The sequence below is a fragment of the Cebus imitator genome, unplaced genomic scaffold, assembly GCF_001604975.1.
Source record: "Cebus imitator isolate Cc_AM_T3 unplaced genomic scaffold, Cebus_imitator-1.0 Scaffold52, whole genome shotgun sequence".
NCBI classification, from domain to species: domain Eukaryota; kingdom Metazoa; phylum Chordata; class Mammalia; order Primates; family Cebidae; genus Cebus; species Cebus imitator.
In genome coordinates, this window is record NW_016107367.1 from 191,890 (window position 1) to 209,176 (window position 17,287).

Below are 17,287 nucleotides of genomic sequence, written 5' to 3' on the forward strand. Positions count from 1 at the left end.
AAAAAAAAAAAAAAAAAAAAAAAACGTTAAACAATTGATAATAATTAACATCAGTTCTATGGGCAACCTGGGAATCTTTTACTTTTTCATAGAATAGATAAGGAACTTTTTTTACCCTTTGTATTTTTTAAGGAATGACTGCATTTCTTTTTCTTTCTTTCTTTTTTTTTTGGCATTTCTCTATTTCTGTTTTAGGTGTGTGATCCTGTAAAATTAAGTCTTCCAAGATGATCTGGTGTATATTAATTGTAGGAATTCTGCTTCCCCAGTCTTTGGCTCATCCAGGCTTTTTTACTTCAATTGGTAAGTCTTACTATTTGTTGGTTTGTGTTGGTTTTGCATTTTTTAATTTCCATTTTTTAGTGTTTTAAAATCAGCAAAAACAAATATAATGTATTCCCAGAGTATAGGTTTCCTCCCTGCCTCTCTAAAAGGTCCTTTTAAAATAATTTTATTAAAAAAATTTTTTTTGTTACAAAAATGATACATATTCAGTGTAGAAACTTAAAAATTTAGAAATGCATGTCAAAGGAAGTTACCCATTAATGAGTCTATTAAGCAAATAATGCATATACTTAGTCTTTTTCAGTGCACAGATACACAAGTAATATACTGTATATATATCTAGTCTGCTTTTTCCATTTAAGATTCTACTGTGAACTAAAGGGGTTTTTTGTATCATAATTTAAAAAAAGAAGCTTATCATTATTATTTTTAATAGAGGGTCTCACCATGTTGCCCAGGCTGGTCTTCAACTCCTGGCCTCAAGGGACTCTCCTGCCTTGGCCTCCCAGAGTGCTGGTATTACAATAGGCATGAGCCACAGTGCCTGGCCCATAAGTATTACATATTTATGACTCTTGATTCCAGTATATAAAATGATGGGTTCTTGCATCGTATTATAAATAATGGATTATTTGAAACTTTTTTTAGTGTGGTTTTTGTTTATTAAATAAAAATTTAATGCTAATTAGTCTCAAAAACAAACGTAAAGGGGAGGTGGTGAAGAAACAGTCTTTGGAAAGTAGTGTTGATTTGCAATTTAAAAATACATTTGTATTTTTACACGGTAAGGACAATTTGCCAGTACAGTGTAAAGCTTGCAAAATTAAATGCCTTGAAAATTAGAACTGAAACACTTGATTAGAAAAGTTTTTGACTTTATTTTGGTTTATCTGGTGAAAAAAAGATCGTCTTCAGCATAGCTGATTCATGCCAGTTAAATTGTCTCATAGAATGGAACAGTCTCAATCATTCTTATTCTTAACATACTTGTGTTGAAGGATAAGAGTATTTGATAACCTTCTTCCCCTTCTAGGTCAGATGACTGATTTGATCCATACTGAGAAAGACCTGGTAACTTCTCTGAAAGATTATATTAAAGCAGAAGAGGACAAGTTAGAACAAATAAAAAAGTAAGCAAAATATTTACTTATTATGACTCTGACTCAACCTGGATGTTTTCTTTCTCAAGCTAAAATATTCTTTAAGTAGAAATGAAACCCATTTTTGAGTCTTACAAAGCCAGTTGAAATGGCTAAAATAGGTGTATAGAGAACAAGTTAGAGTTGGGCCAACTTTCACATGGAAGAACATGGGTTGAGATAAGAATATGGCTAGATATTGGCCGGGTACAGTGGCTCATGCCTGTAATCCCAGCACTTTGGGAGGCCGAGGCAGGTGGATCACTTGAGGCCAGGAGTTCGAGACCAGCCTGGCCAACATGGTGAAACCCTGTCTCTACTAAAAATACAAAATTAGCTGGGTATGGTAGCATGTGCCTGTAATTCCAGCTGCTTGGGAGGCTGAGGAAGGAGAATCGCTTGAACCCAGGAGGTGGAGGCTATAGTGAGCCAAGATTGCACCACTGCACTCCAGCCTGGGCGACAGAGCAAGACTATCTCAAAAAAAAAAACGAATATGGTTGGATATGGGAAGTTGACTGATAAATTTTAAAAATATTGCTAATACGTTTTATGCTTCTCCTAACCTCTTAGTCAAGCCACCTCCTGCAGCAGTTTTCCAATTCTATTTATCCTTGACTCCCTGGTTCCCTTGTAGACATTATAGTGATAAATATGATTAGTGTTATTTAATTGATAGAGTTTTTGTCTAATATGAATTTATTTTTAATTGACTCATGTTCATAGTTAATCCTGACCTGAGAATTCCTGTCTTTTATTTAATGAGTAGCTAAGTATTCAGTTTTTTTGTTTTAAGATATAGTTTTTAGATACTGGATGTAAAAGTTTAGTATAAGTTAATGTAAATGAACATGTAATTGAATTTGGGTTGGGCTAATTGGTAGTTTGTAATAATCAGTTATTTGGCCCTAGGACCTATGGGGAAATGAATTTTTTTTTTTTTTTTTTTTGAGACGGAGTTTCGCTCTTGTTACCCAGGCTGGAGTACAATGGCGCGATCTCGGCTCACCGCAACCTCCGCCTCCTGGGTTCAGGCAATTCTCCTGCCTCAGCCTCCTGAGTAGCTGGGATTACAGGCACGCACCACCATGCCCAGCTAATTTTTTGTAGCTTTAGTAGAGACGGGGTTTCACCATGTTGACCAGGATGGTCTCGATCTCTTGACCTTGTGATCCACCCGCCTCGGCCTCCCAAAGTGCTGGGATTACAGGCTTGAGCCACCGCGCCCGGCCTCGTGGAAATGAATTTTTAACTTTTACTAGAGGGATTCATTCACAACTTTTACTAAGATAGGGAGGTTCCATTTATTATAATCATTGGGAGAAACAAATTTAAAACAAAAAGTCCTATAGTTGTATTTTGATTCTGCCAAGAGTCTTGCTTTTTAAAAAAGACCTTATAATTTTACTTTAAAAAGAAACTACAGGTATAGTTTAACTCAAAAACTTCTAGGCATTTTCTTTTTTCTGAGCATTTCACTAAATTGTGTTTTTCCTTATGAAATATACGTATTCTCAGTTTTTATGTTTTACACCTGTAGATGGGCAGAGAAGTTAGATCGGCTAACTAGTACAGCGACAAAAGATCCAGAAGGATTTGTTGGGCATCCAGTAAATGCATTCAAATTAATGAAACGTCTGAATACTGAATGGAGTGAGTTGGAGAATCTGGTCCTTAAGGATATGTCAGATGGTAAGTCTGAAAGAGATTCCTGAGTAAGGCAATATTGCCACCATCTGTAGAAATAATAAAATTAGTGATAAATTCAGTTCCCAGGAAATCAAGTGTTCAGTGTTATAACTGGATTATGCCTGGGTGCATTTGGTTTGAATAGAGTTAATTTAGTCAAAATCATGAATTCTTTGATTAAAAAAGTAATTTTTTTTTCTTTGAGATGGAGTCTGGCTCTGTCACCGGGCTGGAGTGCAGTGGCACAATCTCAGCTCACCGCAAACTCTGCCTCCCGGGTTTAAGTGATTCTCCTGCCGCAGCCTCCCCAGTAGCTGGGACTACAGTCACGCGCCACCAAGCCCAGCTAATTTTTGTATTTTTAGTAGAGACGAGGTTTCACCATGTTGGACAGGATGGTCTCGATCTCTTGACCTCGTGATCCACCTGCCTTGGCCTCCCAAAGTGCTGGGATTACAGGCGCGAGCCACTATGCCCAGCCAAAAGAAGTAATTTCTTTTACTGTTGACTTTTGTTTTGAAATCTGCAAAAGTGAATAGATTATTTGGCATATAACTTCATTTCTGAGGGTAATCCTTTTTATTTTAGGATTATCTTCAAACTTTAAAAATTTATATCTTTATCTACAATCAATTTAAAAACTGTTGGGAGTGTTACTGTAAAGAGAAGCATTAGCTGTGTTCTATCTGGTATTTTGAAGTTTAGAATTAGTTTACTCAATGTAGACAATAAATCAAACTGAGACTGCAAACAGTAGTAATGAATAAGTGATACAAATACAGTTGTAGTTGGAGTGTTGAAATGTTTTAGATACTTTAGTAACAGATGTAGAAGACTAAATCTGGACTTTAGTAAGGAGGTTAAGGGATAATTATGTCCCCCTCCAAAAGAGAGAGAGATGGAAAAGAGCTGAGCTAGTTACGTAAGATACTACAAGGGTAAGTACTTTCTGTAAGCAGTGAAGTAAACTATTAGTCAAAGGTCAGGAAGCCTTGAAAAGAAAATATGGCAAGTACTTGTGAATACTTCTTTACTATGAGAGGTAACTGCCTGTGATTATTTTCTGTACTATATAACACCTTGGGAACTTTTTTTTTTTTTTTGGAGACAGGGTCTCACTGTTGCCCAGGCTGATTGTACAGTGGCACAATCATGGCTCATTGCAGCTTTGAACTCCTGGGCTCAAGCAATCCTCCCACCTTAGCCTTCTCAGTAGCTGGCACTACAGGCATGGACCACCATGCTGGGCCAATTTTTAAATTTTTCTTTTGTAGAAACAAGGTCTTGGTCTTGCTATGTTGCCCAGGCTGATAGCGAATTCTTGGCTTCATGCAATCCTTCTGCCTCAGCCTCCCACAGTGTTTGGGTTTACAGGCATGAGCCACGGATCCTGGCCCTGAACATGTTTTTAAGGAAATCCATATATTTATTCTCAAGTGATGAACTAAATTGTTTTATAATGTGAATTGGGACTTTGTTGTTTTAATCTGTAGTAGTCATTCTATAATGCTATGAGAGAAAATATATATAAATTTATTTTTCTTAGAATTTTGTTTGTAGCATAATAAATATTATAGCCTTCTATAAAACTTGTAAAACTTGCTTGTAAAATTCCATGTAGAGATTGTGACTGGGAATTGGTCGTAAAACTAAAAAATATTGTTGGAAACAGAGCAGGTCAAAACCCCTCTGATCTAATAATGGAATTATACCAGTAAAAAGCCACTGCTCTTCAGCCTGGGCAACACAGTAAGACTGTCTCTAAAAAAAGACAAAACAGCATAAAAATACACTTGATATAAACTCTAGCCCTCTTCCAGTTAGTTGTTCATTTGTACATTTTCATTAACATAATAATGCCTGGTCTCAGCCGGGCGCCGTGGCTCACACCTGTAATCCTAGCAGTCTGGGAGTCTTAGGCAAGCAGATCACTTGAGATCAGGAGTTTGAAAGGCTTAACATGGTGAAACCCTGTCTCTACTGAAAGTACAAAAGTTAGCTGATTGTGGTGGCAGGCACCTGTAATCCCAGCTACTCAGGGGGCTGAGGCAGGAGAATTGTTTAAACCCAGGAGGTAGAGGTTGCTGTGAGCTGAGATTGTGCAGCTGCACTCCAGCCTGGGTGACAGAGTGAGTCACCATCTCAAAAAAAAAAAAAGAACCTGATCTCTTGCTGTTCAAAATACATAGTAGGCTGGATGCAGTGGCTCACACCTATAATCTCAGCACTTTGGAAGGCCAAGGCGATCAGATCAGTTGAGGTTAGGAGTAGGAGACCAGCCTGGCCAACATGGTGAAACCCCGTCTCTACTAAAAATACAAAAATTAGCTAGGGGTGGTGCACGCCTGTAATCCCAGCTACTTGGAAGGCTGAGGCATGATAATTGCTTGAACTTGGGAGGTGGAGGTTGCAGGAAGATGAGATTGTGCTACTGCACTCCAGCCTGGGTGACAGAGTGAGACTCTGTCTCAAAAAAAACCCCCCAAAAAACATATAGTTGATTATAAGTTAATGAGAAGAGAGGGAAATCTCATACCTAATTTTTATTCACAAATAATGATGCCTATATTAAAATTTTAAACCACTTTTTTTGTTTCTTAAGGAGTATTTAGCATCCATGCTCCTTGGGGTTATATGGTTATCAATAATTGGTTTGTTAGTTTGATTTTTGCTATACTTTATATAAATCCTCTTTAAATTAAGATTAGGTTTTATATATTGTAAATTTTGATTGATCAATACCATGTTTGATAATTAAACTGATCTAAATATATTTTAATAAACTAGCTTAGCTGTTGATCTTAAGTGTATAATTAATATCTCTTCCTTCCCCTTGAAGAATTCCACCAAACTTTACATATTTACATATTTATATAATGTGTAATCACGGAAGAAGAAAACAGAACTTTAAGAGCACACATTTTACTTACCATCTGTTTTCTGGAAGTATAATTGATTGTCAGTGAATGTCATTTTCAGATCCATAAATGTGTTCATTTCCCAAACTTAGTGGATGCACTTTTATTTTCTTGCCATATTAACTGAAAACTCATAACTATTAGGTTAGGTGATCTTTACCTGCTAATATAATAATTTATATAACAACATCACATTACAGTACTTAAACAACACTAGGCTTTTGGAAGATTGAACAAGTTAGAAGTATGCCAAGTCTCATTCAATGTACTTAATTTTTTCTTGTTGAATATGTGGAACTTTTCATGGTATGGTAGAAAATAGTAAAATAGATTTTGAAAAATCCTTAGTAAGTCTCTTTATGGGAAGTTTATGAGGTTCTACAGCCTTTTTTTTTTTTTTTTTTTTTTTATCTTTTTCAAGTTTTTATTTCTAACCTAACCATTCAGAGACAGTACTTTCCTAATGATGAAGATCAGGTTGGGGCAGCCAAAGCTCTATTACGTCTCCAGGATACCTACAATTTGGATACAGATACCATCTCAAAGGGTAATCTTCCAGGTAAGATTATTCTTCCAGTCTATAAAATACCTATCACCTAACTTCTCTTTTGAGTCCATTAAGACAATGGTAGTGTAAAAAAGACATCTGCATTTTAAGATTTTAAATTGTAATTTGTTTCATAGCCTTTGAGGACAAAAGAATCACTTTCCCTTTGTCTTAGGGCTTAATAGTTGTGGGTATGCTTCTAGCTTGTTACTCTGAAAGCTTGTATTGATAGAGACTAACTTAAGTAGGTAATTTTAGTGTGTAAGAAAAAGAAATTATCATTTTACCAACCAGGGAGGAGGTTGTTGCTAATATTTAAGTCAGAGGTGATAGTGGATAGACTATCAAGCTACTTATTGGAGTAGAATAGTAGAATTTGATGATGTACCTCATAGAGATTTCTGGCTTGATCAACCAGATAAGTTCCATTTAACAAAATAGGGCTGGGCATGGTGGCTCATACCTGTAATCCCAGCACTTTGGGAGGCTAAGGGTGGGAAAGATTACTTGAGGCTAGGAGTTCAAGACCAGCCTGGGCAGCATAGCAAGTCCCCGACTCTACAAAAAAATTAAAACTTAGTTGGGTGTGGCGGTGCATGCCTGTAGTCCTAGCTGTTTGGGAGGCTGAGGTGGGATGTATTAGTCCATTCATACACTGTTATGAAGGAATACCCAAGACTGGGTAATTTATTAAAAAAAAAAAGAGGTTTAATTGACTCACATTTCCACATGGCTAGGGAGGTCTCAGGAAACTCACAATCATGGCGGAAGGCACTTCTTCACAGGGTGGCAGAAGAGGGAATGAGTGTCAGCAGGGGAAATGCCAGACGCTTATAAAGCCATCCGATCTTGTGAGAACTCACTCACTATCACAAGAACAGCATGGGGAGAAACTGCCCCCAGGATTCAGTTATCTCTACCTGTCCCGCCCTTGACATGTGACAATAAAGGACTCTTTTTAGTGTTAGTTTACTTTCATTTTGGTTTATTATATTCAATTTGATATGTTCATGTCAGTCATCATACCTCTTCCTTTGAAACAAAGGAATTTACAACTTATTTTTGTTTCTTATCAAATTTGGTTTGCTTTTTGTATGAATCTTTTTATAGTCTCTTTCTGCTCATATCACTTTCCTTATTTCCTTTTCTTCTTTGTTTTCTTGCCTATTTACTTTTTCTTATCCTGTTCTCTACTTTGGGAACAGTTTTCCTTTTCAAATGCTGCATCACTTTTCATTCATTTTAAAAATCAGATTCCCAGGCAGTCTGCCTTTAGTATTGTTAAAGGTCAATAGGTAAGACAAGCAGAAATACTTTACCAAAGCAGAATAGCTAAAGATTATCTACTGTCTCTGCCATGCTTGTTCAAATAATGTTGCCAGAATATCAGGTCATGTAAAAAAATATTACTGTTGCTACCTACATGTATCAATGGCATACTGTCATCTTACGTGTTTTGCATGCCACTGAGAGAAACATTTATAATTGCTGCATTATGAGCTCATCCTCAGTTTACTAGTTCTCATAACTGAAAACTAATAGCATTGTCAAAATTTAATATTCATCTTTAGTTTCTGGAACTAAGTCATGTTAAACTATTAAGAAGTTAGTTTCTTAGCATCTGCTATGGTTCGAATGTGTCCTTCCAAAATTCAGGTGGCGAAACTTAATGGCCAGTGTGATGGTATTAAGAGATGGGCCCTACACAAATGGGATTTAAGACCCTTATGAAAGCGGTTTTATGCAGCCTCTAGCTCTCTTGCCCTTCCACTTCACCATATGAGGACATAGCATTCTTCTTCCTCTCTGGAGGATGTAGCAACAAGGTACCATCTCGGAAGAGGAGAGCAGCCCTCACTAGACAATTGAACCTGCTAGTGCTTTGATCTTGGACTACCCAGCCTCTAGAACTGTGAGAAAGTAAATTTGTTTTTTTTATAAATTATCCAGTCCTCTGATATTTTGTTACGGGAGCACAAATGCACGAAGACAGTATGCTTTCCTAGAGTGGAAGGGGAGACAGAGAATTATTTAAGGGAAAAAACACGGATCTTCCTCTTCATTTTAGGAGAATACTGATAATTACTGTCTGTAAGTGACTAACAGAAGGCCAGAAAAAAAAAATAGTGAATGGAGGTGATTGTATGTTTTGAATATTTGATAAAATGGGTCATGTGATCCTCTAGTGCATACATCTACAAGCCTGGACTCTGTTTGATCCTGGAATTCCACAGCTCATTGTCAGACCAGCTTATGCTTTCCCGTGGTCTGCAACTGTCTAATCACTAGCAAAACATGCCCATAACTTTACATCCTTTCATTTCTCATGAATTCCTTTTCTGTTAGCATCTTTTGAAAAAACTTATGTTACCACCATTGGATAGGTTATACCTAAGTCTGGTTCTGGCCATTTTAGTGACTCTTTGAAGTGTATTCAATCAAAATGTATTAAAGAAACCACCATTGTGTTTGTTTCTCCACCAGTTTCCTTTGTGGTATTATCAGACACTTAAGTAAATAAATACGATGTGATCTGTTTTATCAGAGAAAATGTAGGCTAGTCTGTCTTTGACTAGTAGTTTCTTTTAAAAACTTTACTCTTCTGGAATCATGACTACTAGTGTAATATTGATTTACTCTCAGAACTGTATATTCAGAGAGAAATGTTGTTGACATTTCTTGTCTAGGCTTGTTATTTTTTCACATACCTGTCATTTTTTTTTGATAGTGTCAGAAAGGGAACTATATGATTTTCTGTATGATAGCATAAAAAGAGCCCTGTAGGACATGACTTTCTCCTTTTTGTTATTTATAAAAACTTCTTTTATTATGGAAAATATCAAATATCATGCATACACAAAAATAAAGGTAATATACTGATCCTATGCCATCATCAAGCTCCAAACGGTTTTAAACATTTTGTCATTCTTGGTTTATCTACTCCTTTTTTGTTGGAGTTTTTTTTTTTTTTTGAGACGGAGTCTTGCTCTTTTTCCCAGGCTGGAGTGCAGTGGTGCAGTCTTGGCTCACTGCAACTTCTGCCTCCTGGGTTCAAGCAACTCTCCTGCCTTACCCTCCCGAGTAGCTGAGATTATAGGCATGCACCACCACACCCAGCTAATTTTTTTTTTTTTTTTTGTATTTTTAGCAGAGATGGGGTTTCACCATGTTGGCCAGGATAGTCTCAATCTCTTGACCTCATGATCCCCCCGCCTCGGCCTCCCAAAGTGCTGGGATTTACAGGCGTGAGCCACTGTGCCTGGACTTGTCGAAGTATTTTAAAAGCAAATCCTAGATATCATATCCATAAGTAATTCAACATGCATATCTAACTGATCAGGACAATTTTTTTGAGGTAAGATTTCACTCTGTCATCCAGGCTGGAATGCACTGGCATGATCATAGCTCAATGGAGCCTTGAACTTTTGGGCACAAGCCATCCTGCTGCCTTAGTCTCCTGAAGAGCTGGCTCTATAGGTGTGCCACCACACCTGGGTAATTTTTAATTTTTTTGTAGAGATGGGCTCTTGCTATGTTGCCCAGTCTGGTCTTGAACTCCTGGCCTCAAGTAGGTCTTTTTCATTCATTAATTAATTTTTTTTAGAGACAGGATCTCACTTTATTGCTGAGGCTAGAGTGCAGTGGTACCATCATAGTTCACTGCAGCCTTGAACTCTTGGGCTCAAGTGATCCTCTCGCCTTAGCGTCCCAAGTAGCTGGGACTATAGGTATAAGCCACCTGTGCCTAGCTGGTCTTTTTAAAAAAGTAACCTAACCACTTACTATCATTCTGCTTAACAAATCAACAATATTTCTGGGCGCGGTGGCTCACACCTGTAATCCCAGCACTTTGGGAGGCCGAGACGGGCAGATCACGAGGTCAAGAGATCGAGACCATCCTGGCCAACATGGTGAAACACCGTCTCTACTAAAAAATACAAAAATTAGCTGGGTGTGGTGGCATGCACCTGTAGTCCCAGCTACTTGGGAGGCTGAGGCAGGAGAATTGCTTGAACCCAGGAGGCGGAGATTGCAGTGAGCCAAGATTGTGCCACTGCACTCCAGCCTGGCACCTGGCGACAGAGCGAGACTCTGTCTCAAAAAAAAAAATTTTCCTAATATAATTTAATATCCAGTCAGTATTGTTTCTCTGGTGGTCTCAAAGTTGTCTTTATACAGTTGCATTTTTTTATTATGTCTCTTAAGTCCCTTTTATTCCCTTTTCCTTTTTTTTTTTCTCTTTACGACACTGGTTAGCTGGGGGAACCTGGTCATATGTTCTGCGGAATGTTCCACATTCTGGAGTTGTCTACTTTGGTGATTAACGTGTTCCTTTAATGCTTATGTTTCCTACAACCTGGTTAGAGCTTGAGGCTCAATTAGATTCAAGTTAAGTTTTAAAATTAACTCCATAGGTGGCGCTATGAACTTTCTGTTGAACTGCACGAACCAACACCTAATGTCTTGTCACACTTTTTATGATGCTGATTGATGAGTGGGGTTCCGGTGGTGAGAGCCTGATCACTCCATGTAAAGTTCTCCTTAAGTTTTGTCTAATGGCTTTGGCAGCCTTTGACGATCATTGCCTACAACACTATTTCACTAGGGGTTACAAAATGGTGATTTTTTTCATTCCATTATTCCTTTTACTTTTTTTAACTGGAATTCTATAAATAGGAATGTTCCATCATCAACTGTTTGGTTACCCTGAACTATATACAGGAAAGGCAAATAAGTCTATAATTAGCCGCCTTTATCGATTTTCAGAGTAATAAGTAACTATTTTTAGTAGTGATCAGTAATTTTCATGACATATGAACTCATAGTTTCACTCTTGTTGCCCAGGCTGGAGTGCAATGGTACAATCTCAGCTAACTGCAACCTCCGCCTCCCAAGTTCAAGCAATTCTCCTACCTCAGCCTCCTGAGTAGGTCGGATTACAGGCATGTGCCCCCATGCCCAGCTAATTTTGTATTTTTAGTAGAGACAGGGTTTCTCCATGTTGGTCATGCTAGTCTTGAACTCCTGACCTCAGGTGATCTGCCCGCCTCTGCCTCCCAGAGTGTTGGGATTACAGGCATTAGCCACCGTGCCCAGCTGGATTTTTTTTTTTTTTTGTATTTCAGTCTATTCATTATTTCTTTGATCTCAGATTATCCCATTTTAGCCCAGTGGGAGCATCTTTAGATTGACTTGTTTGCTTTTTTGATTGACTGTTACTATTCTTTGATAGAGAAGAAACCTCCTTGCTTTCTGGCACATTTTTTTTTTTCCAGGTTTCTCTTACACTCCAGAGTAGGAACCAGGCATTTCTGTAGTAAGCCTTGGTCCTTCCCCCCACCACCCCCCTTAAGAAATAGGGTCTTGCCATGTTGCCCAGGCTGGAGTGCAGTGGCTATTCACAGATGTGATCATGGTGCACTACAGCCTGGAACTCCTGGGCTCAAGTGATCATCCTGCTTCAGTCTCCTGAGTATCTGGAACTACAGGTGTGCCCTCTTATGTCTGGCAAGGCCTGATACCTTTGAACAGGAATGGCATTTAAGTAGCAGAGTCTAGTTAGGTTCTAGGGGTGTTTATTGCTATCAAATTTGTCATAAACAGAGACAGGAAATATGTAAGTTCATATTGTTAATTTCAATTCAAATTGAAAATCACAGGGTTATATCTTTTTTTTCTTGTTTTGAAAATTTGGTTCCTAAGGATATTAACATGATTATTCTTCATACTATTAACTCATGCTGTTTTATTCTTACTATTAATAACATTAAGACTACTAGCAGGTGCAGTAGCTCATGCCTGTTATCCCAGCACTTTGGGAGGCCAAGGTGGGCGGATCACTTGACATCGTGAGTTCTAGACCAGCCTGACCAGACATGGAGAAACCCTGTGTCTACTAAAAATACAAAAAAAATTAGCCAGGTATGGTGGCGCATGCCTATAATCTCAGCTTCTTAGGAAGCTGAGGCAGGAGGACTGCTTGAACCTGGGAGGCAGAGGTTGTGGTGAGCCGAGATCGTGCCATTGCACTCCAGCCTGGGCAACAAGAGTGAAACTCCATCTCAAAAAAAACTACTGAATACAGTTTAATATTTTTGTACTTTATATCCTTAAAATATATCACTCTAGATATGATCAGTCAAAATCTTGTTTTAAAGACATCTGAAGTAATTCATTTCTCTTTGTGGGTATGCCCTCAACATGTTATACAGTTGGATTCATTTGTTTCAGTATTTTTCCTCAGTTTTTAGGGATTGTCCTTGTTTTTTCTTTTGATTCATTATTTTCATTTGTTTGTTTTAGAAACAATGTCTTTCTCTATTGCCCAGGCTGGAGTGCAGTGGCATGATCATAGCTCAGTGCAGCCTTGAACTCCTGGGCTCAAGGGTTCCTCCTGCCACAGCCTCCTAAATAACTAGGCCTATAGGCATGCATGTACCACCATACCTAATTTTTTTTTTTTTTTTTTTTTTAAATAAAGACATTGTCTCATTATTTTGCTCGGGCTTGTCTTGAGCTCCCTGGCTCTTCCTGCCTTGGCCTCCCAAAGTGCCAAAATTTTAGGCTCTAGCCACCATGCCCAGCCAATTTGTTGTTTTTAATTATGTAAAACTTTTAAATTCTTTATAGTCCAAACTATACTAATAAAGTACCTTAGCAGAAGTCTCACTTTCATTCCTATACTTTTAAACCTATTCCCTTTTTTTTCCTATATGTGACCATTTTGTTTTACTTTTTCTAGTTTTTTAAAAATATAAGCAAATATATGTCTACTCCTATTTTCCCTCCACTTAAACACAAAAGATAGCATACTATAAATACTGTTATGTACTTTGGTGCCTTAATTTATTGGTATGCCCTAGCCATTACTTCATGTCATATATAGAAATCGTCATTTCTTTCTATAGCTACATGTTATTACTCTATTTTGTGGAGGTTCTAGGGTTTTTTTTGTTTTTTTTTTCTTAATTGTCAGTAAAGGATGATTTATTGGGAAACTTACAGATGGAAGCATGGTCTTGGCAGCAGCAAGATCTCTGCAGCATTAGTCTCCAGATGCATGGCTTAAATGCCATAGGGAAAGAGTGTATGTGCTCTATACGGATAATTAAAGGCAAACTCCAGAATAGGCAAGAATGCTGTGTGTGTCATACCCTGTAATTCTTGTGATAACATCAACGTTGCTTTGATCTAAAGGCAGGATTTATAGTGAGTACATGTTCTTACACTAAAGACAGCAAGTAAAGTAGAAATCAGCAGGCATTCATGGGACTGAGATTAATCAAAAGGTAAACGTGGCGGATTAACAGGAAAAATGGAGTCACTGTTGTCTTCACATTCATCAGTTTCTACTTTGTTTCTTTCTTAATAAGCATCTAAAGATTGCCACCCTGCTGGAGTGCGTCCCATGATCATCCCCTTTATTTTTTTCCCTTAGTTTCCCCCGTCAATGTTGTCTTTATTCAACATTTATTTATTTATTTATTTATTTATTTATTTATTTATTTAGAGACGGAATCTCACCATGACCACCCCCTTTATTTTTTCCCTTAGTTATACCCCTGTCAATGTTGTCTTTATTCAAATTTATTTACTTATTTATTTAGAGACAGGGTCTCACCCTATTTCCCAGGCTGGAGTGCAGTGGTGCAATCTCAGCTCACTGCAACCTCCGCCTCCTGGGTTCAAGTGATTCTCGTGCCTCAGCCTCCCCCAGTAGTTGGAATTACAGGCCTGCATTACCATGCTTGGTTAATTTTTTGTATTTTTAGTAAAGACGGGGTTTTGCCACGTTGCCCAGCCTGGTCTTGAAGTCCTGAGCTCAAGCAGTCTGCCTGCCTTGGCCTCCCAAAGTGCTTAGATTACAGGTGTGAGCCACTGTGCCAGGCCCCTTTCTTTAATTTAGATTGGCATTTATGTATACCATTTTCATTGTTCATCATTCTTTATTGTACCTCAGACTTTCCTTTGGGGATTTTCCTCCTTGAAACACATTCTTAAGAAGCCCGTAAATGTGCTTTATTTGGCTTGGAATGGAATTCTTTGTGTTTCCTGAATCTGAACATCTACGCATTTTAATTTGGGAAATTTTTCTACCATTCTCTCTTTAAATATTATCTTATCTATATTCTTTCTGTTCTCTTCTTCTGGAATTCCAAGTAGACATAATTAGACTTTAGTTCTTTTGTCTTTGTGTTTTAACTAGCATTTCATGTTTATATCTCTCTCTCCTGCATTCTGGGTAGTTTATGCCATGATAACTTATTTACCTCTGTCTTCTAGATTTATTATTTTCTTTTTAGCTATGTTTAATCTACATTTTAACGAGTCTAATGAGTTTTGAACTGTTGTTGATATTTATGATTTTTAGAAGGTCTTTTGTTTTCCCCATTCCAATATGCCTGGTCTTTGTTAGAGTCTCTCTCTCTTTTTTTTTTTTTTTTTAGATGGAGTTTCACTCTTGTTGCCCAGGCTGGACTGCAGTGGCACAATCTTGGCTCACTGCAACCTTTGTCTCCCAGGTTCAAGCAATTCTCCTGCCTCAGCCTCCTGAGTAACTGAGATTATAGGCGCCTGCCACCATGCTTGGCTAATTTTTACATTTTTAGTATAGATGGGGTTTCCACCAGGCTGGTGTCAAACTCCTGATCTCGAGTGATCAGTCCTCCTCGGCCTCCCAAAGTACTGGGATTACAGGCATGAGCCACCACATCTGGCCTAGGGTATCTTATTTGTTCATATTTTCTATTTTTAAATGTCTTATAATTTTCTCTATGGCATTGAAATTATCTTTTTAATGAAAAATACTATTCCATTACATTGATATATCTGCCTATATGTTTCCTTATTTCCTTGCTTTCAGCTTATTATAGTTTTTAGCTATAATATAGTTCAGCCACAAAAATCTTTTATACAGGAAGATCCCCAACCCCTAGTACTAAATCTCAATGAAATAATTAAAAATAGTAGTATTGAGTCATAGAGTTTGAATTATTCTTTTCTCATATTGCTGAATTTTTTAAAAGCAAAGTTACCAGTTTACATTGCTGCTTCCTCCCACTATTAGGTATTGCCATTTAATAGTATAACAACAGGAGTGCAAACTTCTGGAGTTGTATTGAACGGATTTCATTTCCTGCTTTTAAACATGTGACCTTGGACAAGTTAGTTAACCTCTATTTTAGTTCCTCATCTGTAATAGGATGGCTTTGAGGATTATATAAGTGGCAAATACTTGGTAGATAGTAAGACCTCAATAAATCTAGGCCATTATTTTAAGATATTTTTATTTGTGGTGGTTTTAATTTTTTATTTCTTCAGTGATGAATGAGACTGAGTATTTTCCTTCCTTTTTTTCTTTTTTGAGACGGAGTCTTGCTCTGTTGCCAGGCTGGAGTGCAGTGGCACGATCTCGGCTCACTGCAACTTCCACCTCCTGGGTTCAAGCAATTCTCCTGCCTCAGCCTCTCGAGTAGCTGGGACTATAGGTTCGTGCCACTACACCCAGATTTTTTTTTTTTTTTTTTTTGAGACTGAGCCTTGCTCTATGGCCCAGGCTGGAGTACAGTAGTATAATCTCAGCTCACTGCAACCTCAGCCTCCCAGGTTCAAGTGATTCCTGAGCCTCAGCCTCCCAAGCAGCTGGGATTATAGGTGTGTACCACCAAGATCAGCTAATTTCTGTATTTTTAGTAGAGGCGGGGTTTCACCATGTTGGCCAGGCTGGTCTTGAACTCTTGATCTCAGGTGATCCACCCACCTCAGCCTCCCAAAGTGCTGCAATTACAGGCATGAGCTACCTTGTCTAGCCTGATTATTGTAGTTTTAGTAGAGACAGGGTTTTACCACGTCAGCCTGGATGATCTCGATCCCTTGACTTCATGATCCACCAGCCTTGGCCTCCACAAAGTGTTGGGATTACAGGTGTGAGCCACCACGCCCGGCCTGAGACAGTATTTTCTGAAGTGTTTTGGTTTTCTGTTTATATTTTATCTCGTGAATTATCAAATATCTCCTTTTCTTAAAATGGAAGTTTCACTGCAGAAGCGAGTTAACATAATAACACCAAAAGCACAAGTGCTAAAAGATTAACAAGTTGAACTTTATCACAGCTTCAAAAGTGCACCATTTTTAACCCATAGAATGGGAAAAATATTTAAAAATCATAGCTGAGCCTGGCATGCAGTGGCTGACACCTGTAATCCTAGCACTTTGGGAGGCCAAGGCAGGTGAATCACATGAGGTCAGGAGTTCGAGACTAGCCTGGCCAACAGGGCGAAACCCTGTCTCTACTAAAATATAAAAATTAGCTGGCGTGATGGCACACGCCTGTCATCCCAGCTACTCAGGTGGCTGAGGCAGGAGAATCACTTGAACCTGGGAGACAGAGATTGCAGTGAGCTGAGATTGAGGCACTGCTCTCCAGCCTGGGTGACAGAGCAAGACTCTGTTTCAGTCAAGAACTCTAACAAATCAATTATAACAAGGCAAATAACCAAAACTTTTTTTTTTTGAAAACAGAGTCTTGCTCTGTTGCCCCTCTGGCAAGCAGTGGTGCAGTCATAGCTCATGGTAACCTTGAACCCTTGGGCTTAAGCAGTCTTGCTGCCTTAGCCTCCCAACTAGCCAGGACTATAGGCACATACCACAATGCTGGGCCAATTTCTAAAATTTTTTTTTTTTTTTTTTTTTTTTTTGAGACGGAGTTT

The 17,287-nt window shown here is 38.2% G+C and overlaps 1 protein-coding gene across 7 annotated transcripts in view; it reads left to right on the forward strand.

The window, feature by feature from the left end:
* Window positions 1-17,287, forward strand: part of P4HA1 (prolyl 4-hydroxylase subunit alpha 1) — a 68,008-nt gene that overhangs the window by 25,871 nt on the left and 24,850 nt on the right. For all 7 annotated transcript variants that reach the window (XR_005200143.1, XR_005200145.1, XR_005200144.1 and 4 more), the window contains exons 2-5: window positions 196-303; window positions 1,319-1,415; window positions 2,965-3,116; window positions 6,453-6,590. Coding sequence is in view for 4 of the 7 variants with exons in the window: in XM_017528021.2 (XP_017383510.1) it covers window positions 228-303; window positions 1,319-1,415; window positions 2,965-3,116; window positions 6,453-6,590 (463 nt within the window). In the remaining 3 variants the exon portion in view is untranslated. The remainder of the gene's footprint in view (window positions 1-195; window positions 304-1,318; window positions 1,416-2,964; window positions 3,117-6,452; window positions 6,591-17,287) is intronic.